Source organism: Chiloscyllium punctatum, chromosome 2 (assembly GCF_047496795.1).
Source record: "Chiloscyllium punctatum isolate Juve2018m chromosome 2, sChiPun1.3, whole genome shotgun sequence".
NCBI lineage: Eukaryota > Metazoa > Chordata > Chondrichthyes > Orectolobiformes > Hemiscylliidae > Chiloscyllium > Chiloscyllium punctatum.
The window spans coordinates 87644212-87667180 of NC_092740.1; the positions used below are offsets into that span (position 1 = coordinate 87644212).

The following is a 22969-nucleotide window of genomic DNA, read 5'->3' on the forward strand; positions in this document are numbered from 1 at the left end:
GATTAAGTTCGTGAGTCAAAGCGCTACTGTATTTGTTTTGGCTGGGTAGACAAAACTTGGGATAGCAATGGATCTTTCAGTCACCAAGGTGAATTAGACCAGGCTGCAAGAATTAGCAGACAATCTGGAGTTGGAGCTGCCGCCTCCTGTGAGGAAAGGAGAGAGAATTCCAGCAGTAGCTCAGCGTTTAAACTTGCTGGGAACACCTTCAGAATCTATAGAGAGCACAAGGATTCAGTTGCGAATGAAGCAGCTTTGTTCCAGGCAACAGATAAGGAAAGGGCAGCAGAAGTGAAACAGTTATAATGAGTAGAGAAAGAAAAAGAACAAATGGCTTTAGCAGAAGAGAAAGAAAATAGAGAGTTTGAACTTGAAGTGCTGATACTTAGACAGGAAAGTCAGCATAAAAGGATGAAGATGAAGGCTGAAGGCAAGTCTAGTGAGGAAGAGAGTGTGGATGAGCAAACCTATGGTGGGCAAAAACCTGATGAGAAACTGTTTAAGTCCGTTCAAGCATTTCCATATCCTTCTCATCAAGTATAGGCAGTCTTTTTCATTTCATTTGCAAAAGTGGCTAAACAAATGCAGTGGCCTGTGACCATGTGGGTTTTGTTGATCCAAATAAAACTTGTAGGTAGTGGTAGTGAGGTCTTCACATCACTATCAGAGGAGTATGAGGATGTGAAAAAAGTCATCTTTAGTGCATACGAGCTTGTACCAGAAGCCTGTAACAACATTTTAGGTATCTAAGGAGGGACCCTGGTCAAACCTATACTGACTTTGAAAAGATCGAACAAAGTAACTTTGATAGATGTATAAAAGCTTTAAAAATAGAGCAAACTCATATTCCCTAAGTGAGGTAATTATTTTGGAGGAATTCAAAACTTAACTGCCTGAAGCAGCGTGAACTCATGGAGAGGAGCAGAGTTAAAATGGCAAGGTTAGCAGCTGAAGTGGCTGGTGATTATGAGCTGGTCCATAAAACACCAGTTTGGCTTTCAGAATCAATTTTAGTCCATGAGGGATAGAAACTGGGGCAAAAGAGAAATTCTCACATGGAAAGGGAAAGGTAGATCTCAGTGAAGATCATAAGGATAACTTACCACAGGGTAAAAAGGAAACCCTTGAAGGGGACAAGGAAAGTAAAAAGCTCTGGTGTTTTCATTGTAATAAAATGGGCCACATGAAGACACAGTGTTGGTGGGCGATGAGAAAGCCAGATGTAAGAACACAGGACAAGCTGGAAAGTTTTGTTGGCATAGTAACAGAAAGCACAGTGAAGCTAGAATGTTGCATCAGAATGCACAAACTGATCAGAGGCTAATTCAGGAGGAAGTGCCAGATCTGCTTAAAAAATACATGGAAGGGTAAAGTTTATTCACATAGGCTAGGAGTAGCAGGTAAAGAGCTTACAATGTTAAGGGACACAGGATCCTCTCAGTCTATGAGGTGGAAGGATGAAGAGACATGTATTCCTGAGGGACTATTATCAGAAAAGGTACTGGTATTAGGAGTTCACAGTGAGACAAAAAGTGCTCAATTATGTAAAGTGAGGCTAGAGTGATCAGAAAAGAGTGGAGAATTTGTACTAGGAGTACTGGACAAACTCTTAGCTCCAGGAATACAATTTTTCCTTGCAAATGATGTAGCTGATTCACCGGTAGGCTTGCTGCCTACTTTCGTTGAAAAGCCAGGGGAGATGCAAGCAACTGAAGCAATGCAAGATGTTTATCCAGGAATCTTTCCAGATTGTGTCTTAACAAGATCGCAGACACAAGCTGAAGCAGGAGAGATCAAAAGGCACAGAAAAGGAAGCTGAAATTGCAATATCAGAGACTGTTTTTGATCAGATAAGTGGGATAGAATGGAAACAAATAGGTAAACATGCAAGTATCTTTAGCTCTGCTAAGCTTGTTGAGTTACAGCAGAAAGATAAGAATTTAAAGCAGTTGTATCAAAAAGCGCATACAGAGAGAGAGTGATTGCATTCCGGTGTGTTATTACTTAACAAAATGGTGTCTTAATGAGGAAATGGAGACCATCACACATTCAAGCAGGTGAGAAATGGGCAGAAGCTCATCAGATTGTTTTGCCAGTAGAGTATAGAAAGGAGGTGCTGTGAGTGGCGCATGAGCTACCACTTGGAGATCACTTCGGAATACAGGTTAAAATACAAAGACACTTTTTACTGGCCTGGACTACACAGGGATGTAGTTGAATTTTGCCAGATGTATCATACATGTCTGCTAATTGGAAAACCACAGGCAGTAATAAAACCTGCGCTTTTACTATCTATTCCAACATTTGAAGAACCTTTCACAAGAGTTATGATTGATTGTGTAGGTCTCCTACTTCAAACAAAAAATGGGAATAATGGATGTATTAACTAGATTTCTTGAGGCAGTCCCATTATGCAATATCACAGCTAAAAGGGCTATGGAAAAATTACTTGAATTAATATTTGATACAGATTACCCGTAGAGATACAGTCAGATCCAAGGGTCAGATTTCACATCTAAACTATTCAAGGACGTTATGGATAGCGTGGGAATAAAACAATTCAAATCTACTGTGTATCATCCAGAATTTCAGGGAGCGCGAGAAAGGTGGCATCAAACATTAAAGACCATGTTGAGGGCTTATAGCTGGGACTATCCAGATGATTGGGATAAGGGAGTTCTGTTTGTGCTTCTTGTGATCAGCGATGCACCAAGTAAATTCACCATATTCTGTCCATTTGAATTAATGTTTGAGCATGATGTAAGAGGACCATTAAAATTAATTAAGGGGAAATTAATAAGTCAGAATTCAGAGACCCTCTCTCTATTTGGATTATGTGTCAAATTTAGAGAATGACTAAATAGAGCTGGGGAGTTGGCTAGATGGCATTTAAAAATAACACAGCATACAATGAAACAAAAAACAGATAAGAAATCAAAAGTTCGCAATTTTGCCATTGAGGATAAGATATAGGTGTTACTTCCAGTAATAGGTGAACCTTTAAAAGCAAGGTTTAGTGGACCTTATCAAATCAAGAGGAAGTTGAGTGAGGTGAACTACTTGATAAGGACTCCAGACAGGAAGAAATCTCAGTGTGTCATGTGAATGTGCTCAACATGTATTTTGACCGGGAAGGACAGCAAGAGGAGAAGGTGTTAATGATTACACACAGAGGAAAAAACCAAGTTCAGAGGATTCTGAATTGGACATTCCTCAAGTCAAATTGGACCGTGAGCAAGTTGTAAAAAATTGGGATAAATTATTGAGTTATCTACCACAAGAAAATCGAAATGACCTGAAAGAGTTGTTATTATCACATGGGAAGCTATGTGGAAATAAACTGGAAAGTACTGACCTACTTGTGCATGATGTAGACATAGGAGCTGCTGTTTCGATTAAGCAACATCCTTATAAGCATAACCCTCCAAAGTTGGCACAGGTTCAGAAGGAGATCGAATGCATGCTCCAAGATGGCATAATCGTGACCTACAGTGACTAGAGCTCACCCATAGTCATGGTGCCAAAGCCAGATGATACCCAACAGTTAAATGTATGGACTATTGCAAAGTCAATGCCATTACAAGCACTGATACATATCCAATTCTGCCTTTGGAAGACTATGTTGAAAAGGTGGGACAAACAACTTACATTTCCAGGTTGGACTTGCTCAGAGGCTACTGGCAGGTACCTTTATCAGAAAGAGCAAAGGCAATTTTGGCTTTCGTAACGCCAAATGAACTATATCAGTTCAATGTCATACCATTTGGTATGAGTAACGCTCAGCCACATTTCAGAGACTGACTAATAAGGTCATTGCCGGATTACCCAGCTGGGTGGTGTATATCGATGACCTGGTGATTTTTAGTCACTCGTGGAAGGAACATTTATACAATCTATCAGATTTATTTGATCGACTTCAGAAGGCAAGGTTGGTGGTAAACCTAGCTAAAAGTGAATTTGCCAAAGCCCAAGTCACCTTCCTGGGCCATGTTACTGGACATGGTCAAATGGCCCCATGGGATGCAAAAACAAAAGTAATTGGGGAATTTCCTCACCCTCGACGAAAAGAGCAGTTCTACAGTTCTTGGGATTGAGTGGGTTTTACCGAAAGTTTGCACTGAATTTTAGCAGCGTGGCTGCTCCACTCAATGAATTGTTAAAAAAGGGCAAGAGGTTTCAGTGGACAGCAGACTGTCAAAAGGCGTTTGACAGCCTAAAAACTGTGTTAAACACTGCCACAGTATTAGCCACACCTGATTATGCAAAGTCTTTCAGGGCAGCCATCAATGCCAGTGATATGGGTGTCAGTGCGGAGCTCCTGCAGGAGGATGACAAAGAGATAGAAAGACCCATCAGATATTTTTACAGGATGTTCAATATTCATCAACAGAGATATTCAACGGTTGAGAAATAGACTTTGAGCATGGTGTTGGCAGTACAACATTTCAGTGTCTATATTACCAGCAATGCATCTGAGACAATCGTACCCATTGACATTTGTGGAGAAATTTAAGGACAAAAATGCCAGACTGTTTAGATGGAGCTTGTTGTTGCAGCCACTCAATGTGACAATTGTGCATTGGCAGGTCGCGAAAACGTGATTACCGATGTGTTGTTGAGACTCAAATGAGATACAGAGATGTTCGGTAGTGGGTGTACTACAGCCTGAATATGAATGTGGGTGTGCATGTTTGCGTGTGTACAGTCAGTGTAGTGTATATGTATGTTTTAGAGTACTAACCAATTTTTTTGAAGATTTTAAAAATGAAGCCATCTTTGGATATTGATGGTTCATTTTTTAAGGGGGGGGAAGGTGTCACAAAGCTAGTATTTTTTTCTAAAAGCTGTTCATTTTCTCAAGGATGCTGTGTCCTTGATTTTTTTCAGAGGGGTCGTAAAATAGTCCAGGCTCTGAAATGGCTTGTTTGGCACAGAGATGAAAGGGTTTACTGGGAGGCCTTTTGTTTCTATGTAAACAGGTGAGACTTTAGGCCACGGCTTTCATGTTTTGGAAGTAATTTGTATACTGAGAGGGGAGTGGTCAGTCCTGAAAGCTGAAGTTCTGTTTGAGTCAGTTCCGCAGTGGGCTGTGTGGAAACAAGCTGCTTGACTCTCTCTCCTTCTGCCCTTCTAACTTTGACCTGTGGGCCTTTGTTTCATTTTTGCTCTGGGTTTAAGGGGTTTGTTTATTGGGACTGTTGCATATATTTTCAGAACAACATAATTAAGTCTAGTTTCGATTGACTGAGTTCTGTGGGTATTTTGTATTCTGTTCTTTGTGTTTCATTCCGTAATTTTGTGAATACATTTTTGTCTGTTTTAACACCTGGTTGTCAACTGAGCTAACTTACTCCAGGTAATTTTGACAGTGCACTTACTGAAACAAATAGCAAAGTTACAGTCTGGGCTGCCTGCTTAAGAAAGTTTTGAATGGTCTGGTCTAGTCCATAACAGTATTCAAAGTACAGGGTTTGGATGAGTAGCTGGGAAAAATTGTTTCTATTAGTGGAAGGATTAAGAACCAGAGGTTGCAGATTTGAGGTAGTGGCAAAAGCAGCAGTGGAAACAAAATGGGAAAAGTTTTCATTTTATGAAAGTGATTAGGAACTGTACAGACCGACAGTGTCTTTGACAAGTTCCCACATGGAAGGCCGGTCCAAACTGTAAACGCCTTGGGATTCCAAGGCAAATTGACAAACTGGATCCAAATTGACTTGCACATAGGACGTAGGGGTGATTGTGGATTTTGTAATTGGAAGCCTGTGTCTAGCAGTGTAACACAGGGATTAGTGTTGGGACCCTGGCTATTTGTCACATTCATCAAGGATTGGATGTGAATGTAGAAAGTAAAATTAGTCAGTTTGTAGATGACACAAAAATTGGCAGTGGTGTTGATAGTAAGGAGGATTGTCCCAAGATGCAGTCTGATATTGATCAGCTGGTAAATTAGACAGAGCAATGGCACATGGAATTTAATCCCAGTAAGTGATGTGGTTTGTGATGTTACAGGAGTAAGTTGAAACTATCTTGTTGAAACTTCTATAAAATATTGGTTAGGTCAGAGTTGGAATACTGTGTGCAGTTCTGGTCACCTTACTGTTGGAAGTAAGGGATTGCAAGGAAATGGCATAGAAGAGATTCATGGGAATGTTACCTGCGATGAAAAGTCTCAGTAATGAGGAGAGGCTAGATAGGCTGGGTGTGTTTTGCTTGGAGTAGAGGCATCCAAAGGGGGATCTGATTGAGGTATACAAAATTGAGAGGTACAGACAGAGTAGATCATGAGAATTTTTTTTTCCCATGGAGGATGTGTCTAAGACCAAAGGGCATAAATTTAAGATGAGGATAAAGGAGTTTACAGGAGATCTGAGAAAAAAAATCACCCAGAGTGTGCCAGAAAGGTGGTGGAGGCAGGTGCTCCTGCAAAATTTAAGAAGCATTCCGATTAAAATTGCTGAAGCATAGAAGACTGTGGATCAAATGCCAGTAGAGTCATAGAGATGTATAGCCTGGAAACAGACCCTTCGTCTATGCCGACCAGATATCCTAAGGTATTCTAGTCCCATTTGCCAGCACTTGGCCCATGTCCCTTTAAAGCCTTCTTATTCATATGCCTTTTAAACGTTGTAATTATACCAGTGTCCACCACTTCCTCTGGCAGCTCATTCCATACACTTGCATCCTCTGTGTAAAAAAGTTATCCCTTGGGTCCCTTTTAAATCTTTCCTCTCTCACCCTAAACCTATCTGCTCTAGTTCTGGATTCCCCCAGCCTGGGAAAAGACCTTGTATGTCTATCCTATCCATGCCCCTCATGATTTTATAAACCTCTATAAAATCACCTCTTAGCCTCTGACGTTCTAGGGAAAACAATCTGTTTAGCCTTTCCCTATATCTGAAACCCTCCAACCCTGGCAATATCCATGTAAATCTTTTCTGAACCCCTTCCAAGTTTCATAACATTCTTATAGGAGTAAATGGGATTAGTTGATGTTTGTTGGTTAGCGTAGACATGGTTGTCTGAAGGGCCTGTTTCTATGCTGTATGACTCTATTACTACACATTGTAACTTTTCTGTGGACACAAAATTATGAGGAATAGGGCAAATATAATTGGCAACCAGGTCAGGATGAGAGACCCAACGTATTCATGTGCCCTTGTAAGCTAGGGCGTTGAGTGGGGACAGTATTGCGATCTTGAAAGGAGTTTGAGGGGTGTTTTTTAACTTTTATTAATGACTTAGAGGAGGGAGTCGAAGGGTGGGTCAGTAAATTTGCAGATGATACAAAGATAGGTGGAGTTGTGGACAGTGAGGAGGGCTGTTGTCGGCTGCAGAGGGACTTAGATAGGATGTAGAGCTGGGCTGAGGAGTGGCAGATGGAGTTCAACCCTGCCAAGTGTGAGGTTGTCCATTTTGGAAGAACAAATAAGAATGCGGAATACAGGGTTAATGGTAGGGTTCTTGGTCAGGTGGAGGAACAGAGGGATCTTGGGGTCTATGTACATAGATCTTTGAAGGTTGCCACTCAGGTGGATAGAGTTTGTAAGAAGGCCTATGGAGTATTATCGTTCATTAGCAGAGGGATTGAATTCAAGAGTCGTGAGGTGATGTTGCAGCTGTACAGGACTTTGGTTAGGCCACATTTGGAGTACTGTGTGCACTTCTGGTCGCCTCACTTTAGGAAAGATGTGGAAGCTTTGGAGAGGGTGCAGAGAAGATTTACCAGGATGTTGCCTGGAATGGAGAGTAGGTCGTACGAGGATAGGTTGAGAGTTCTCGGCCTTTTCTCGTTGGAACGGCGAAGGATGAGGGGTGACTTGATAGAGGTTTATAAGATGATCAGAGGAATAGATAGAGTAGACAGTCAGAAACTTTTTCCCCGGGTACAACAGAGTGTTACAAGGGGACATAAATTTAAGGTGAAGGGTGGAAGGTATAGGGGAGATGTCAGGGGTGGGTTCTTTACCCAGAGAGTGGTGGGGGCATGGAATGCGCTGCCCGAGGGAGTGGTAGAGTCAGATTCATTGGCGACCTTTAAGCGGCATTTGGATAGGTACATGGATGGGTGCTTAATCTAGGATAGAAGTTCGGCACAACATCGTGGGCCGAAGGGCCTGTTCTGTGCTGTATTGTTCTATGTTCTATGTTCTATGTTCTGTGTGGGGAGGAAGAAAGAGGGCTGCTATCTTGTCCATTTTTAAAGGGGAGATCTTTTAAATCTGAAATGTGCTCCCTCATTCCAGTTGCCCTTGCAAGGCAATGCATCTTCCCATTCTACTAAATCCATTAGGTATCGACTCAACCAATTCAACTTTCCTTCAAATGTTAAACCCTTCTTCCCAGGAATGAGTTTTGAACTTTGCCTATTTGCTTCTAACATATCTTCCTTTTTGAAGATGACCAAACCTATATGCTGTATTCCAGATGCAGTGCTGTTCATAAAATTGGAGTGAAACTTGCCTATGTTTATATTTGTATTCCACTCTCCTTTTAATAAACAACTTCCCACTTGTCTTCCTAATCCCTTGCTGTACCTGCATGCTAACTTTTTGTGATTCACATATCAGGGCACCCAGAGCACAGTATACCATCAAGTTTTAAGACTCCACTTAAATAATCTATTTTCTCTATTCTTCCTGTCAACATTGTGTAAGTTCACATTTATCAACATTAAACTCCATCCACCACTTTCTTTTGTCCATCCTCTTAATCTATCTGTCCTCCTTTTGAAAATTCTTTACTTCTCCTTGGAAACTGACTTCCCCACAGTCCTGTTCTCATTCTTGTTCTTAAATCTCTCCATGGCGAGTAATAGAACAATCACCTATAAATACTTTTAAGAACAGCCAAGCTTGACTTGTCTTTCAAATTTTTTCCCACTAAGAATCTCTTGGCCTACATCCAGTGTGTTTTGCCTTGATTAAAAATTGGAAGTAGTATTTTCCAACAACATGCAATTAATTAAGATTTTATTTCCAATTAAAATTGTGACTTGATTCTAGTAATGTGCAATCATCTGTCAACTGTAATTGCTGACATCCAAGTCAATAACTGAGCAAAATATGTATTTCGCCTTACTTGCAAATATGATAAAGAATAATACATAGGTGCCATAGGTTGAAATGACGTTTCCCTGTTGTGAAGAATCCTTACTGAGAAGCTGAAAGTATGAGTTATAATATTTAATTCAACTTAAAATCATGAACTGAAAATAAACAAAGTGAGTGTTAAAACTATGGGCTCTAGAGAAATGAGACTCCTCTCAATACAGCACATTTTCAGTGCCAGGTAGGTTGCTTCATTTCATCATAATTAAGGTTTATCATGCTATTTAAAATTCACCTGACTGCACAAGCAATGACTTTTTTTTTGCTTGTTCAGTGGGTATTTGTGGCTAAGTACCATAATGTCTTCCTCTTAATTTATTTTAATGCTGAGTCTCTTGGCAAGGTTCTGTTATGAAGCTGAGTAGAATAATAGGGAATTAAAAAGCAGAGTGTGGCTCTTTGAGAGAAAAAGTGCTCTTTAATCTTAGAGTTCAGCTGAGAAGGGAGTCTGAGCAGCTGTGGAAGACAGACTGTTCTAAAATGGAAACATGTAACAGTTGGCTTTGTTAATGGATACCTGAGGTTTGTTACTACTTTGATGACAAGTCAAATTTGACCAATTAATTAAAACCAAACACCAGCCATTCGAAGCCAATTGAACATAAAAACTGATGGTGTTAACAGCCTGAAACCAATCACGCTGTAAGAATTTGGTGCATCATCAGGAATATTTAAGATGGGTTTTTGTTTGAAAATCATGGAGCGAGCCAATTGTCATCTGAAGAGTAAATATCAAACTCTCAAAGAAATCTTTAAGCTTTCTGAAAAGACCCATCAAAGGCACCGCAGTACTTCCAGTTCAAAATCCTCACAGAAAAATTTGATAAAGAAAGGCGTTTGTATCGTGAGATCAACAAAAGGAAGATTAAAGATAAAGCAGAGAAAACATAGACTGCAATCTTGGAGAGATTAAGTTTTACTTCATTGTTTACTTATTAACTGGGTTTATACAAGTAAGACTTGTACAGCATTCATTCTGGTAGAATCTGTTCAGTTAGGGAATAATTAGTACTTATGGGAAAATTGTCCGGTTTGATAGTAATTCTGTTAAATTGTTTACTATTAGAGTTGAATAAATATTGTTACTTGTTAATTATAGAGTGGGTGAAAGGATTTCATTTTATTTAACTACTACTTTATAACAGATTGGAGTTTGAGAGGTAAGTTATAGCCCTTGTCACACTCCTTTATCAAGGCAATCTTCTCTGGGTGTTTCAGTTTTAATTACCAGAGGAGTGCCGACCTCCGCTTTGTAACAGTCCCAACATACCAAAGCTTATTGAAGAGAAAAATAACTTGTACACTAACTACTTGACTTCATGTTTAACTGCCACATGTAGATATTGGAAGTTATTCTCTGATTTATTCCATAACAATAGTTAGTATCGATAACCTCAGGTAATTTTAATGAAAAATCTAGGCAAACCAAGTTAGATTTTAAGTAATTTTGTTGTTTTTCCTCAGGGAGCAATTCAGGGACCTGAGGAGTTCATGGAAGGAATGGCCTTGGGTGTAAAGGCATTGGTAGGAGGTGCTGTTGGTATGTATTTCCACTTCTTGAAAGAAAACTGATTATATGTAATTGGTTAATTTTGAAAATGTTAGTTTGCTAGTTACAAGTTTAGGCTAAATTTTCAAAATCTTTATATTATAAGACAATCTTTCAGTTTTACTGCATTTCCTAGTTGTATAGTATTTGAAATTATAAAACAATCCTTTAGTCATGATACCACGTTGACCTGACATTTTCTTTCATCTGGAACAAAGTTTTCATTCCATTTATCTGGTAGGTCTCAGAACTCCTGAATTCTACATCAATGCCTTTTGTGGCATTGATGAATTGGAATAAAGATTTTTGAAGAATACCAAATTATTTTCACTGCAGGTAGAAGAGCAGAAATCATTCATGCTTTTACATTGCAGAAATTCTTAACCTGATTCATAAGGAAATTAGTGATTTTGTTTCAAATTCTAACTTGATTTAAGTGTTTATCCAGTAGAAAACATTGGTAGGCCACATTTACAATATTGCATCCCTCATTGAGAATATTTTAGGAAGCAAAATATTCCTAAAATTTTTTGGAGTGGTTAGGTCTGTTGGAAAGTTCAGAATTGATAAATGCTGATGAAGCAAATCAGTAAAAATTGCTCTATGAGTCAGTAAGGGAGTGCACAAAGACTTGTTTTGGTAAACTTTCTACATGAGAGATGCTCTGTCAAGGAGAGACTTCCCCAGGACAAGTAGGAAGCAAAATACAAATAGGTTTCAAAAGAGAACGTGTAAAAATTTGAATATTAAAAACGTAAAGACAATAGTGATCAAAATGGAAATAAACAGAGAGGTCCTTCAGAACATTGAGTGGCAGCCTCTCGGACTGCACAGTTTTATACGGTTATCTGCAATTTTATGCTAAACATGGAAAAATATCCTGGGTTATTTTTGTGCCGGTGCAGTCAGGTAAAAATTAAAACAGGGCTGGGGAACGAGTTATTAGAAGAGTAACTAAAAGCTTGGACAAGGAGATTTGCTGTAAAGACCATGATAAAAAGAGGAGGACGGTTTTACAGAGGAAATTTCAGAGCTTGAGGCTGAGATAGCTAAAGGCTCTGTAACTAAATGTGGAAAGAAGTGAGGACGCAAAGAGATAATTTTACATTGTGCAATAAGATTGTTGGTTTGAGACAGGGGATGATAACAGCAGTAACCAGAACAGTGGCCCCATGACTGGTTCTGTTGTAGAGCAATGTAGGCAAGCAGTGGTAGTCGGGGACTAGATAGTTAGAGGCACAGACAGGCATTTCTGTGGCTGCAAATGAGTCTCAAGTGTGTTTTTTCCCTGGTGCCAGCAGGTCTCTTAGCGTGGTCAGCACATAGTGAAGGGGAGGGTGAATAGCCAGTGATCGTGATAACAATTGGTACCAATGACATGGACAGGAAGAGTAGTGAGGTCCTGCAGGGAGAGGGTTTCAAACTTTTGGATCATTGGAATCTCTTCCAAGGCAGGTGGGACCTGTACATAAAGTACAGGTTGCATCTGAACTGGAGGGGCACCAACATCCTGGTGAGGAGGTTTGCTAATGCAACTCAGGTGGATTTATTTAAACTAATAAAGCATGGTATAGGAACCAAAGTAGCAGGTCACAATGTGAACAGGAGGTAGTAGGATAAACAGACAGGGCCAGTCTAACAACCATGCTAAGGGAAGGAATCATAAAAGATCCAAATGTGAGTTGAATAAATGATAGCGATAAGGCTCAGTGTAATCAGGGATTAATAAGTAAGGATAGAAAGTGTGACGCACAAGAAAATATTCAAAAAGAAAGACAAATCAGTAGAACTTATTTAAAAACCTTGTGCACACAGTGTTTAGAATAAAGTTGATGGCACAGTTAGAGAAAAATGGGTATGACCTGGTGGAGATTACTGAAACATTGTTACAGGAGGATCACATTTAAGAGTTTAATGACCAAAGGTACTCAGTATTCTGAATGGATAGACAAGGAGCAAGAAGTGGAGTTCATTTCTTGGTTAAAGATGACATCAAAGCTGTACTAAGAAATGGTATTGATAGCAGGGACCAAAATGTTTAATCAGTCTGGGTGGAAGTAAAAAGCAAGAGAAGAAAGATACCCCATGGTAGGAGTAAGTTATAGGCCTCCAAACCGTACTTCCAAAGTAAAACATAGTATGAACCAAGACATAATGAGGGCTTGTGAAAAGGGCACAACTGTAATTATGGGTGATTTTAACATATATATTGACTGGATTAGTCAACTTGGAAAGGGTAGCCTTGAGGAAAGGCTCATAGAATTTATGAGGGATTGCTTCTTTGAGCAACATGTCTTGGGAGCCAACCAGAGAACTGGCTACTTTTGATTTGGTATTTTGTAATGAGGAAGAATTAATAAATGCTCTTGTAGTTCAGGATCCCCTTGGAAGGAGTCATTATAAGTTTTAAATTCAGATTGAAAAAGTGAAGACAGAGTCATAGAGTCATAGAGATGTACAGCATGGAAACAGACCCTTTGGTCCAACCCATCCATGCCGACCAGATATCCCAACCCAATCTAGTCCCACCTGCCAGCACCCAGACCATATCCCTCCAAACCCGTCCTATTCATATACCCATCTTAAATGTTACAATTGTACCAGCCTCCACCACTTCCTCTGGCAGCTCACATACAAGAGTTTTAGTATTGGGCAAAGGTACTTATACAGGCCTGAGGAAGCAGCTGGCCCTAATGGACTGGGTAAAAATATTAAAGTGCAGGACAGTTGAAGATCACTGGCAACTGCTTAGGGAGATATTAAATACCTCACAATTAAAGTATGTTCCTGAGAGTAAGAGGAATTGTAAAAAGGTGAAAAATCATCCATGGTTGACGAGGAAGTCATGACAACATAAAGTCAAAACCTAGGACATATCACACTGCAAACATTAGCGCCATGCTGGAGGATTGAGCGAATTTTAAATGTCTGCAAGAGTTTCCTTAAAAAAAATGAAAATAACTAAGATGAACTACAAAAGGAAACTAGCAGGGAACATAAGTAATGATACAAAAAGCTTCTATAAGTATATAAAAAGGAAGAGAATAGTGAACGTAAGTGTTGGCCCTTTAGAGGATGAAAATGGTGAGGTAGTAATGAGAAAGTAAAATGGCAGAGGCATCAAAGCAATATTTTGTCTCTTTTCACAATGGAAGATAATTTCTTCCTAAAATCTGCATTTGCTGCAGAGTATCTTGGTGAAATTATTATAACTAGGGCGAAGGTATGAAGTAAACTGATGGGATTAAGGGCAGATAGATTCCTGGGGCCTGGTGTCCTGCATCCTTGGATATTAAGGGAGGTGGCAATTGAGATAGTGGATGAATTGGTTATGATATTCCAAAATTCCCTGGATTCTGGGACAGTCTCGAACAAGAGGTCATAGATATAGTGAGAGGAGACAGGTTGAGAACTGAGATGAGGAGAAGCTACTTATCTTGGAAAGTTGTTAATCTGTGGAACTCACTGCCCTAGAGTGCAGTCCAGGCAGAATCAATCAACAGTTTCAAGAAAGAAATAGGTATGTTTTGTGTGAAATGCAGAATAAAGGGCTGAGGGGAACAGGCAGGAAAATAGAGTTGAGTCCAGGATAACTCAGCTGTGATCACTTAGGAACAGGACAGGTCTCCAAGGGCTGACTTGCCTTTGCTCATTCCTAGACTGAGGTAGCTAATGGCATTGACCATTCTGGAGCACAGGATATCATTAACCTTTTTCTTGAAAAGCTGTACATTGATCAGGTCGCTATCTGAGTTCCAGGCTGGCTGAGACTGGTATGACCTCCTTCATTGGTCAGTTGAAAAAGCACTACCATGATGACTTTTACAAGGGATACTTCTTTATTTTCAGATTTTCCTTCAATGGTATTATTGCTATGATTGTGGTTAGTTACAGTTTGTACTTCTCTATGAGTATAAAAGCCCCTGTGGTGGTAATTTGGTTAATGAAAATTTAGAAATAAAACAGCATCCTTTGTGAAAGTTAGCTTTTTTTAAAAAAAAGAATGAGCAGGACATGCAAGCGAACACCACTGTCTGCTATTTGCTCCCCACAGAGCAGTAGATAAGTACTTCTGAAAAAACTTAATATATCTGCATTTGTAATAACATTTGAAATTATTATGCATGCCGTTAGTTCATTACAATCACCATTACCATCTGAAAGGTCTTCCATTGATCTCAAGGTCACAATGTAAAACTGCTGGACTCTGAGTTTTAAGCTTAAATTGAAGAGTGATGACTACAAAGATAAATGCAAGCTTAGATTATCAGTTTTTATTGGGTGAATTTGCCTGAAGGTTATTGAAATTAAATTTGCAAATAAATTAATATCAATCTACAGAAAAATTTGAAATACTGTGTACAGTGAAAATTCATGTAAGGAAAAACAAATTGGGGAGAATCTATGATTGAATTCACTGAATGAGCATTCACTGAATTAGAGAAAGAAAATACAGTAAAACAAGAAAGTAGGGAAAAGAGGGATTTTACTCCTTCTCCTCCTGTTGTAATACATATACAAAACATTGTAAAGAATAATTGGTAATTCTTTGCTAATTTAATGACTTACAAAAAATCTTGAATTCTAAAATTGAGTCTTGTGATTTGACGATATAACAGCCAAATCAATTCCTTAAATTTACATTGTTTATAAATCCTACATATTAATTATTTGACCTTGCATTTCTTCACATTTGTAATTTGTTATAATGAATACAAATTGAGTAAATTGAAGCAACGTTATACACCATTTTAGTAATTATAAATTATTCTTGCAGGTGGTATTGCAGGTGCTGCTTCTAGAATAACTGGTGCAATGGCAAAAGGTGTAGCTGCTATAACAATGGATGAAGAATACCAGCAAAGGCGTAGGGAGGCCATGAACAGACAGCCAAGTGGAATTAAAGAAGGCATTACACGTGGAGGAAAAGGCTTGGTGTCGGTAGGATTTACTAAAATACTCCAACCTCCCTCCACCCAATCTATCATCTCACTTCTCCCAATACAGTGTATGACATAGAAGCCTATTTTCACAGCAAAAGGAGTAGGGCATTTTTAGCACCTTGAGCTTGTCTTCTATTGAATAAAAGCATGATTGATCTATAACCTAAATCCATACATCTGACTTTGTCCCTATACCTTTGGATAACAAAATTCCAGCATTCTCAGGCTTAAAGTTAACAATTAAGTTGGAACTAACTTCCATGTGTAGAAGAATATTCTCAGTTCTACCACATTTTATCTGTCAACAGGTTTTCTATCTTTTGGGCTGTCCAAAGTTATTAACTCCCATAGCTAAGAGAAATAGCTTCCCCCCCCTCCCTTTACATTATCAGTTCACATTAATGTTTTGAAGCCATGATTCAAATTATTCCTCAACCCTAGATTGCAGGAAATATAAACCTTCTTTTAAAATCGCTATCCTCCCTTTACCTAAAGGCTAATTTAGGCCTCATAATTGAGGTATCATTCTAGTTGATCTATTAAAACAGAGCAAAAAAATTGCATGCTACTGTGTAACTTTTATTGGTAGAGGCAAAAATGGGTCATTGTCTCTCAAATCTGTTATATGATTAGATTACATTCCCAACAGTGTGGAAACAGGCCCTTCGGCCCAACCAGTCCACACCGACCCTCCGAAGAGTAACCCACACAGACCCACTTCCCTCTGACTAATGCACTTAACACTATGGGCAATTTAGTATGGCCAATTCGCCTGACCTGCACATCTTTGGACTGTGGGAGGAAACCGGAGCACCCGGAGGAAACCCACGCAGACACAAGGAGAGTATGCAAAATCCACATGGATAGTAGCCCGAGGCTGGAAACGAACCTGGGACCCTGGCGTGGTGAGGCGGTAGTGTTAACCACTGAGCCACCATGCTGCCCCTAATGAATATCATTTATTAGATTATGGCTAATCATAATCTCACATAGCCACAAGGAGTCTTTATGTTGTATTTGTACCTGACATTAAAATTTAAGAAGCAATCCTGTTGCAGGCACCGGCATTTGCTTAGCAACAATAAGCCAAGCCTTACATTTATGCATAGTGGTAACATACAGTTATGCTATTATGGTGTATAATGGTCCACAGAATCTTGTGGGTAGATGGATATGAATAGATTAGTGAAGCTGGTATAGTAGAAAAGGGAAAATTTGAGAGAATGTTCCATATAGATGCTCAAAATAGTGAGCAGTCATAACAGAATAGACAGGAGAAATTGGCAGAAGGATCAAAAGCCAAAAGATGTTGATTAAAGGTAATTGGCAAAAAAACTGGAGGCAAGAAGAGGAACTTTTCAAGGCAGCAAGTTGTTAGATTCTGGAAGGTACAGACTGAGACTGGTGGAGACAGATTAAATTCACAGCTGAAATATTTATATTTACCCTTTATTTCATTCATTTAAGGGAGGTGGTATTTGATGGCTAATTTATTATCCATGTATATTTGCCTGCAGGAAGCGGTTGTGGAATGCTTTCTTGAACAGTTGTTGTCCATTAGGAGTTGATAGGCCCGCTTGTTGTTAGGAAGGGAGTTGAGGATTTAACTCGGTAGAATTGGAGATATTGTTCAAAGTCAGAATGGTGTGTTGTTTGGGGGGAAATTTACATTACATGGCATTCCTGTGCATCTGCTATTGTCCTTCCAGATGGTAAAGGTGCTGTCAAAGAACCTAGGTGAATTTCTGCTGTGCATCTTGTAAACAGTATGTACTTCAGCCACTCTATATCACTGATGGAGGAAATGAATGTTAAAACTGCTGAATTGAGTGCCAATGAAGCAGGCTGCTTTGTCTTAGATAGTGTTTAGCTGCTTGTGCATTGTTGCAACTGCACTCATCCGAGCAATTAGAGTACTTCTGTTCACAGACTTGTTCCTTATCAGGACATGGGATACTCTCCACAGAATTCCTAGCCTCTGACCTGCTGTTCTATCCACACTATTTATATGGCTGACCCAGTTCAATTTCTGGTCTGTGATAACTTCAGCATTTTGATAATGTGGGATTTGGTAATGATAATGTCTTTGAAGGTCAAGGGAAGATGGTTTGATTGTCTTGAATCAGTTGATTTGATTATTGTACATGGCTATTGCCTGCCTCTTGTGTGGTGCAAATATTATAATCAGAGCCACTTTCCTTTTTGCAAAGTTTGACTCTAACCAACAAAGAGTTTTCCCCTGATTCCAAGTGCTCCCTAATGTCACAATTGATCAAATGCCATCTTGCTTCCAGGAGTAGTCCCCATCACTTCAGCTGTAGAATTTAGCTCTTTTGTCCATATTTAAAGAGTGTAATAAGGATAAGAATTAAGTAATCCTGGTGGAACCGAAATTCAGCATCATTGGGCAGATTATTGATGAACAGATGCCACTTAGTAGCATTCTCAATGATCCAGTCCATTATTTTTCTAAGAATAGACTAATTAGATGGATGGACATTTTCTTGTTTTATGGCCAGGCATGCTTTGAAAATTTCTCATTTTTTTTGGGTGAATGCAATTCTGGCTGTATGTAATCAGCACGGCTAATTCTGTAACATAAGTATTTGGTACTATTCAACAGCTGTGTCAACAAAACTTCCAAGCTAAAAACATTAACGCCTGTAAAGTCTTTGAAGGAATTCAATCATCTGCTTTAGCTTTGAAGCGGAGAAATGGATGTCTGACTGCCATCCCATGGAAAGATGAAAGCAACTGATGCTGTCTGATCTAAGCATCAGTTTTGTTCAATACAAAGGAAAACATCATCCGGTGTATAATGTGACCTAATGCATATAAAGAATTTTCTTCCCTAACTAACAATACTAATTAATTTATTTCTCATTTATCTTTTAAGAGCACAGCATCAATCACTGCAGTAAAAACATATATACCTTACCAATTTCATATGCCATAATGAAATATTATGTGACACCTTTTGAACTTGTCTGTCAAAGGATTACAAATTCCACATTAAGATTCCCCTTTGTTCATGACACCTCTCAGCTGTATGATCTCCAGTGGCAACCCCACCTTCATTAAAATTACTGGAGGTCTGGAAGACTGTAGCATAGAACGGACAGTTGCAAATGGACTCACCATCTGTATCCTTAATCTGGACTACCAAACGTTTGTGATGGTAATTGGGGTGTGAAGCCTGGAATCAGCCAATTCTGCCATGTTTTCAGCCGGCTTGCCTCCATTTGAGTATGGACAGAGGCATGAAAATCCAGCTGTTGTTCTCCAGATTAACTAACAGTGCAGTGATGATTCCAGCAATGCTGTCATGAGCAAACTTATCTGTGGCAGCTAAATTGATGAAGATGAGTACACACGTGATAGTGTTTTATGTTGATTCACTCCCGACCTGCTTCAAACCATTCTTCTTGGGCTTAGAAATTATGTGCACTTGTTACCTTTAGTAATTCCTTCAACTGGGGTGTTCAGTGTGCATTGCTAACTGATTCATTTGCTAACTCTCAGGATTCCTTTAATTCCACACCTATCTGTTGTCTTTATACTGCTGTGCCACTTCCTCGGATGGAATGCCCTGCTCAGGGATATTGGCTAAAAAAATATAATTCTATATGTGTTACTTTATTATTTGAATATGGTTTGCTTTTCTACCTCTGACACTGTTTTCCAGATTTTCGTGAATGCAGATTCTACTGGCCTGTGTCTTTTAAATGTCTGAATTTGAATGCCAAGATCGCATGGCACAGCTGAATTTTAATATTGTTATCCTATCTAAAGGTTTCGTATTATAGCATGTCTTGTTAGGGCAGTTTAGAGCATCGTTAAGAGCCATTCACATTGGTGTGGAATTGCAGTCAGGTTTTGTTTTGATGAACCAGTAAGCTTTTTAGGATAACACACTCCTTCAGCATTCTTTTTATTAATTGATGCCAGGTCTTTGTATGTGGATTTTATTCTTTTAAAAAAATGAATTCAAAATTTCAAACTTCTGGTGAGATTTAAAGTCATGGTTTTTCAATTATTCATCCAAACATTCAGATCGCTAGTTCAAAATGTAAGCACTATACAACTGTATAGATTGTTGCAGAGTTCTCTGGTTGCATGTTGATTCTGTCAAATATGCCATAATGTGGTAATATTTAATAAAGGGAATAAGTTTTGGTAATTTTTTTCTTATCTTTTTAGGGATTTGTGAGTGGAATCACAGGAATAGTGACAAAACCTATTAAAGGTAAAAAGAAAAATATTATGTTGATTTACCCAGTTTTAAATGTTCTTAGTTATGGAAATTTACCTCTTAATTTTTTAGGTGCACAGAAAGAAGGTGCAGCTGGTTTCTTCAAAGGTATTGGCAAGGGCTTGGTTGGGGCTGTTGCAAGACCCACCGGAGGCATCATAGACCTAGCCAGCAGCACTTTTCAAGGGATCAAAAGGTAAAATATTGAGTGAAATTGTATCTGGACAGAATCATCTTTGCATGTGACAGTTCCTGATAATGGAACTGTAAGTGCATAGCACTTCTGCTTGAAGCAGCTGGCCACATGAAATTATTTAGTGCCAAGCAAATTAGATATGTAGATACCATATGATTGAAGGTCCTTGCATTATATTTGAACAAGCCTCAGCTAGGTATCCATTCCATTGCCATCCCTAACATCAGTCTGATTGTTTATGTGGAGATTATAATCCTCCGAATTTGCGGCAATTGCACAGCTACATATCAAGATCAGAAGCCTAATTCTGGCTGGGATCTGGATGCATTGAACATGACCTGGGTGTGTCTGGTACATTGATCCTTCACTCTTGCCCTGCCTTTGGTGCCCCTGTTCAAACTTGACTAATTTTCATTCACCCTTAGAATGGTTCTCCTTCTGCCTATCTCCATCAGTCTGTCCTTCTGGCATTGGAACTTTGCCTGCATCCTCTCCTTTCCTGTTTTTCAGCCTCCATTCTTCGTGTACCTGCCATACATATCCCTGCTTCAATAAAATTCTCTATATAAGAAAAGCAGCTCTTATTCAGTCCAAATCCACCATGAGGTCAGTTTCACTGCTGTGTGCCTCCTTTAACCAGTCATGAATCTGAAAGCACATGTTTGATGCATAATTCCAAAGATAGAAGCTCATTATACCCTCAGTCCACCACCAACCTAAAACCCAGCTGTCAACTCAATTTAAGTGCAACTGCCCACCTCATTTTCTACTCACAAGAGTTATACAAAATTTCACTCTTTGTTTCAAAAACATTGAATTCTGGACAGGTTTCTAGCAGGTCTTCTCATGTTTTTTTCAATTTTAAGTAGTCCAGAAATGAATCATAGAATCCCTACAGTGCAGATAAAGGTAATTTGGCCCATCTCTCTGCAGGGCATCCCATCCAGATGCACGTCCTCACCTCTCTTTTTTTAACCCAGCCTCCACATCCCTGGCCTCCACAGGGCAAATTTAGCATGGCAAATCTAACTAATCTGCACATCTTTGGACTGTGGGGGAAACCAGAGCATCCAGAGGTAACCCGCACAGGCATGGCAAGATCATGCAAACTTCACACAATCTAATTTCCAGCATCTGCGGTCCTTTTTTAAAATAATTGAGTGAGTTGGCTTTAGTGAGCTGCTTGCAGTCTTCATGCCAACTCAGCAATTAGGTGCTGGATGAGAATGTACATGTACGACCTTCTTGACTCCCCATTAATTAAGTGGTCAAAATTCAGACAATTAAGGGTCTCAAATCACATAATGGGGGTTACCTCCATTTGTCTCAATGTGAAGCAAAGTGGGGCTGAGATGGGAGAATCAGGCTGACTGCTGAAGGCTCTGCTCATGCTTCAACTCTCCATGACCAAAAGCACATTTTAGAAATGTGTATGGAAGCATGTTTAAGTTTAAAGTTTAGTTTAGACCACAGTGTTTTATATTGTTAGTGCCATACACATTTCTAAAATCTTTCAGCTTGAAAACACTTATGCTGAGATTTAGTACTCAATGCAATAAATATGGAGGCGGTCATTTTCAGCAAGAAAGGCCAATAGTACCATTGTCCTATAGTTGTATACTGGCAGAACAAAGAACATGGGTGACACAATTGTGCATACTAGTTGAGTACACATGACAGAGAGGGAGAGAGTTTTCATTGGTTAAAAGGTAGTAGAATTTATATTTTGTTTATCTTCCCAACCCAAACTTAGAAATTGAAGTGTTATGATGTGTAAGACATATCTGCTCAGAGTTGTGGGTTGTTACAAATTTGACAGTTGTAAATATTAATAATATTCACATTAATATTTGTGTAATTTAGGTAAGAATACATAAGCAACATCTTCATGCATCTAACCTGAGAAAACCTGTGGTTCCCTCATCATGTCAGTATAAAACTATTGCATAATTTCAGAATATCGCCTACAATCTGCAATCTGCACACAGTGATCTTACTACTTCCAGTAGTTAGTCCTACACTTTGCTTTGGTCATGTGCCTCAATGTCCTACTGTTATAGCCACTAACTAGCTTATACTTCAATACAATGAGTATTTCTTGTTGAGTTTCTCCAGTCAGTGTATCGTGCAATGCTTTGTCTGTGTGATCTGCAATCTTTGTAACTCAGCAAGGTGGCACGGTGGCGCAGAGGTTAGCACTCCGGGTGCTCCGATTTCCTCCCACAGTCCAAAAACGGTTAGCACTGCTGCCTCACAGCGCCAGAGACCCAAGTTCAATTCCCACCTCAGGCGACTGACTGTGTGGAGTTTGCACATTCTCCCCCGTGTCTGCGTGGGTTTCCTCCGGGTGCTCCGGTTTCCTCCCACAGTCCAAAAATGGTTAGCACTGCTGCCTCACAGCGCCAGAGACTCAGGTTCAATTCCCGCCTCAGTCATTCATAATAAGTCAGTATATTATGCAATGTTTTATCTGTGTGATCTGCAATCCTTGTAACTCAGCAAGGCGGCACGGTGGCGCAGTGGTTAGCACTGCTGCCTCACAGCGCCAGAGACCCAGGTTCAATTCCTGCCTCAGGCGACTGACTGTGTGGAGTTTGCACATTCTCCCCGTGCCTGCGTGGGTTTCCTCCAGGTGCTCCGGTTTCTTCCCACACTCCAAAAATGTGCAGGTTAGGTGAATTGGTCATGCTAAATTGCCCGTAATGTTAGGGGTAGGGGAATGGGTCTGGTTGGGTTGCGCTTCGGCGGGTCGATGTGGACTTGTTGGGCCAAAGGGCCTGTTTCCACACTATAAGTAATCTAATCTAATCTAAAAAACAAAAGTGTGAAGTGTGATCAGACTCTATCCTTTTCTCTGACATATGCCAATTTAATAAAATCATATTTCAATCTGTAATGTCTGTGCTGGTACTTCTGTGAAAC

At 39.5% G+C, this 22969-nt stretch overlaps 1 protein-coding gene across 2 annotated transcripts in view; it reads left to right on the plus strand.

Moving 5' to 3' along the window:
• vps13a (vacuolar protein sorting 13 homolog A) overlaps positions 1–22969 on the plus strand; it is a 419442-nt gene that overhangs the window by 347691 nt on the left and 48782 nt on the right. For both annotated transcript variants that reach the window (XM_072585252.1, XM_072585262.1), the window contains exons 64-67: positions 10572–10647; positions 15434–15597; positions 19800–19845; positions 19924–20047. In XM_072585252.1, coding sequence (XP_072441353.1) covers positions 10572–10647; positions 15434–15597; positions 19800–19845; positions 19924–20047 — 410 coding nt within the window. The remainder of the gene's footprint in view (positions 1–10571; positions 10648–15433; positions 15598–19799; positions 19846–19923; positions 20048–22969) is intronic.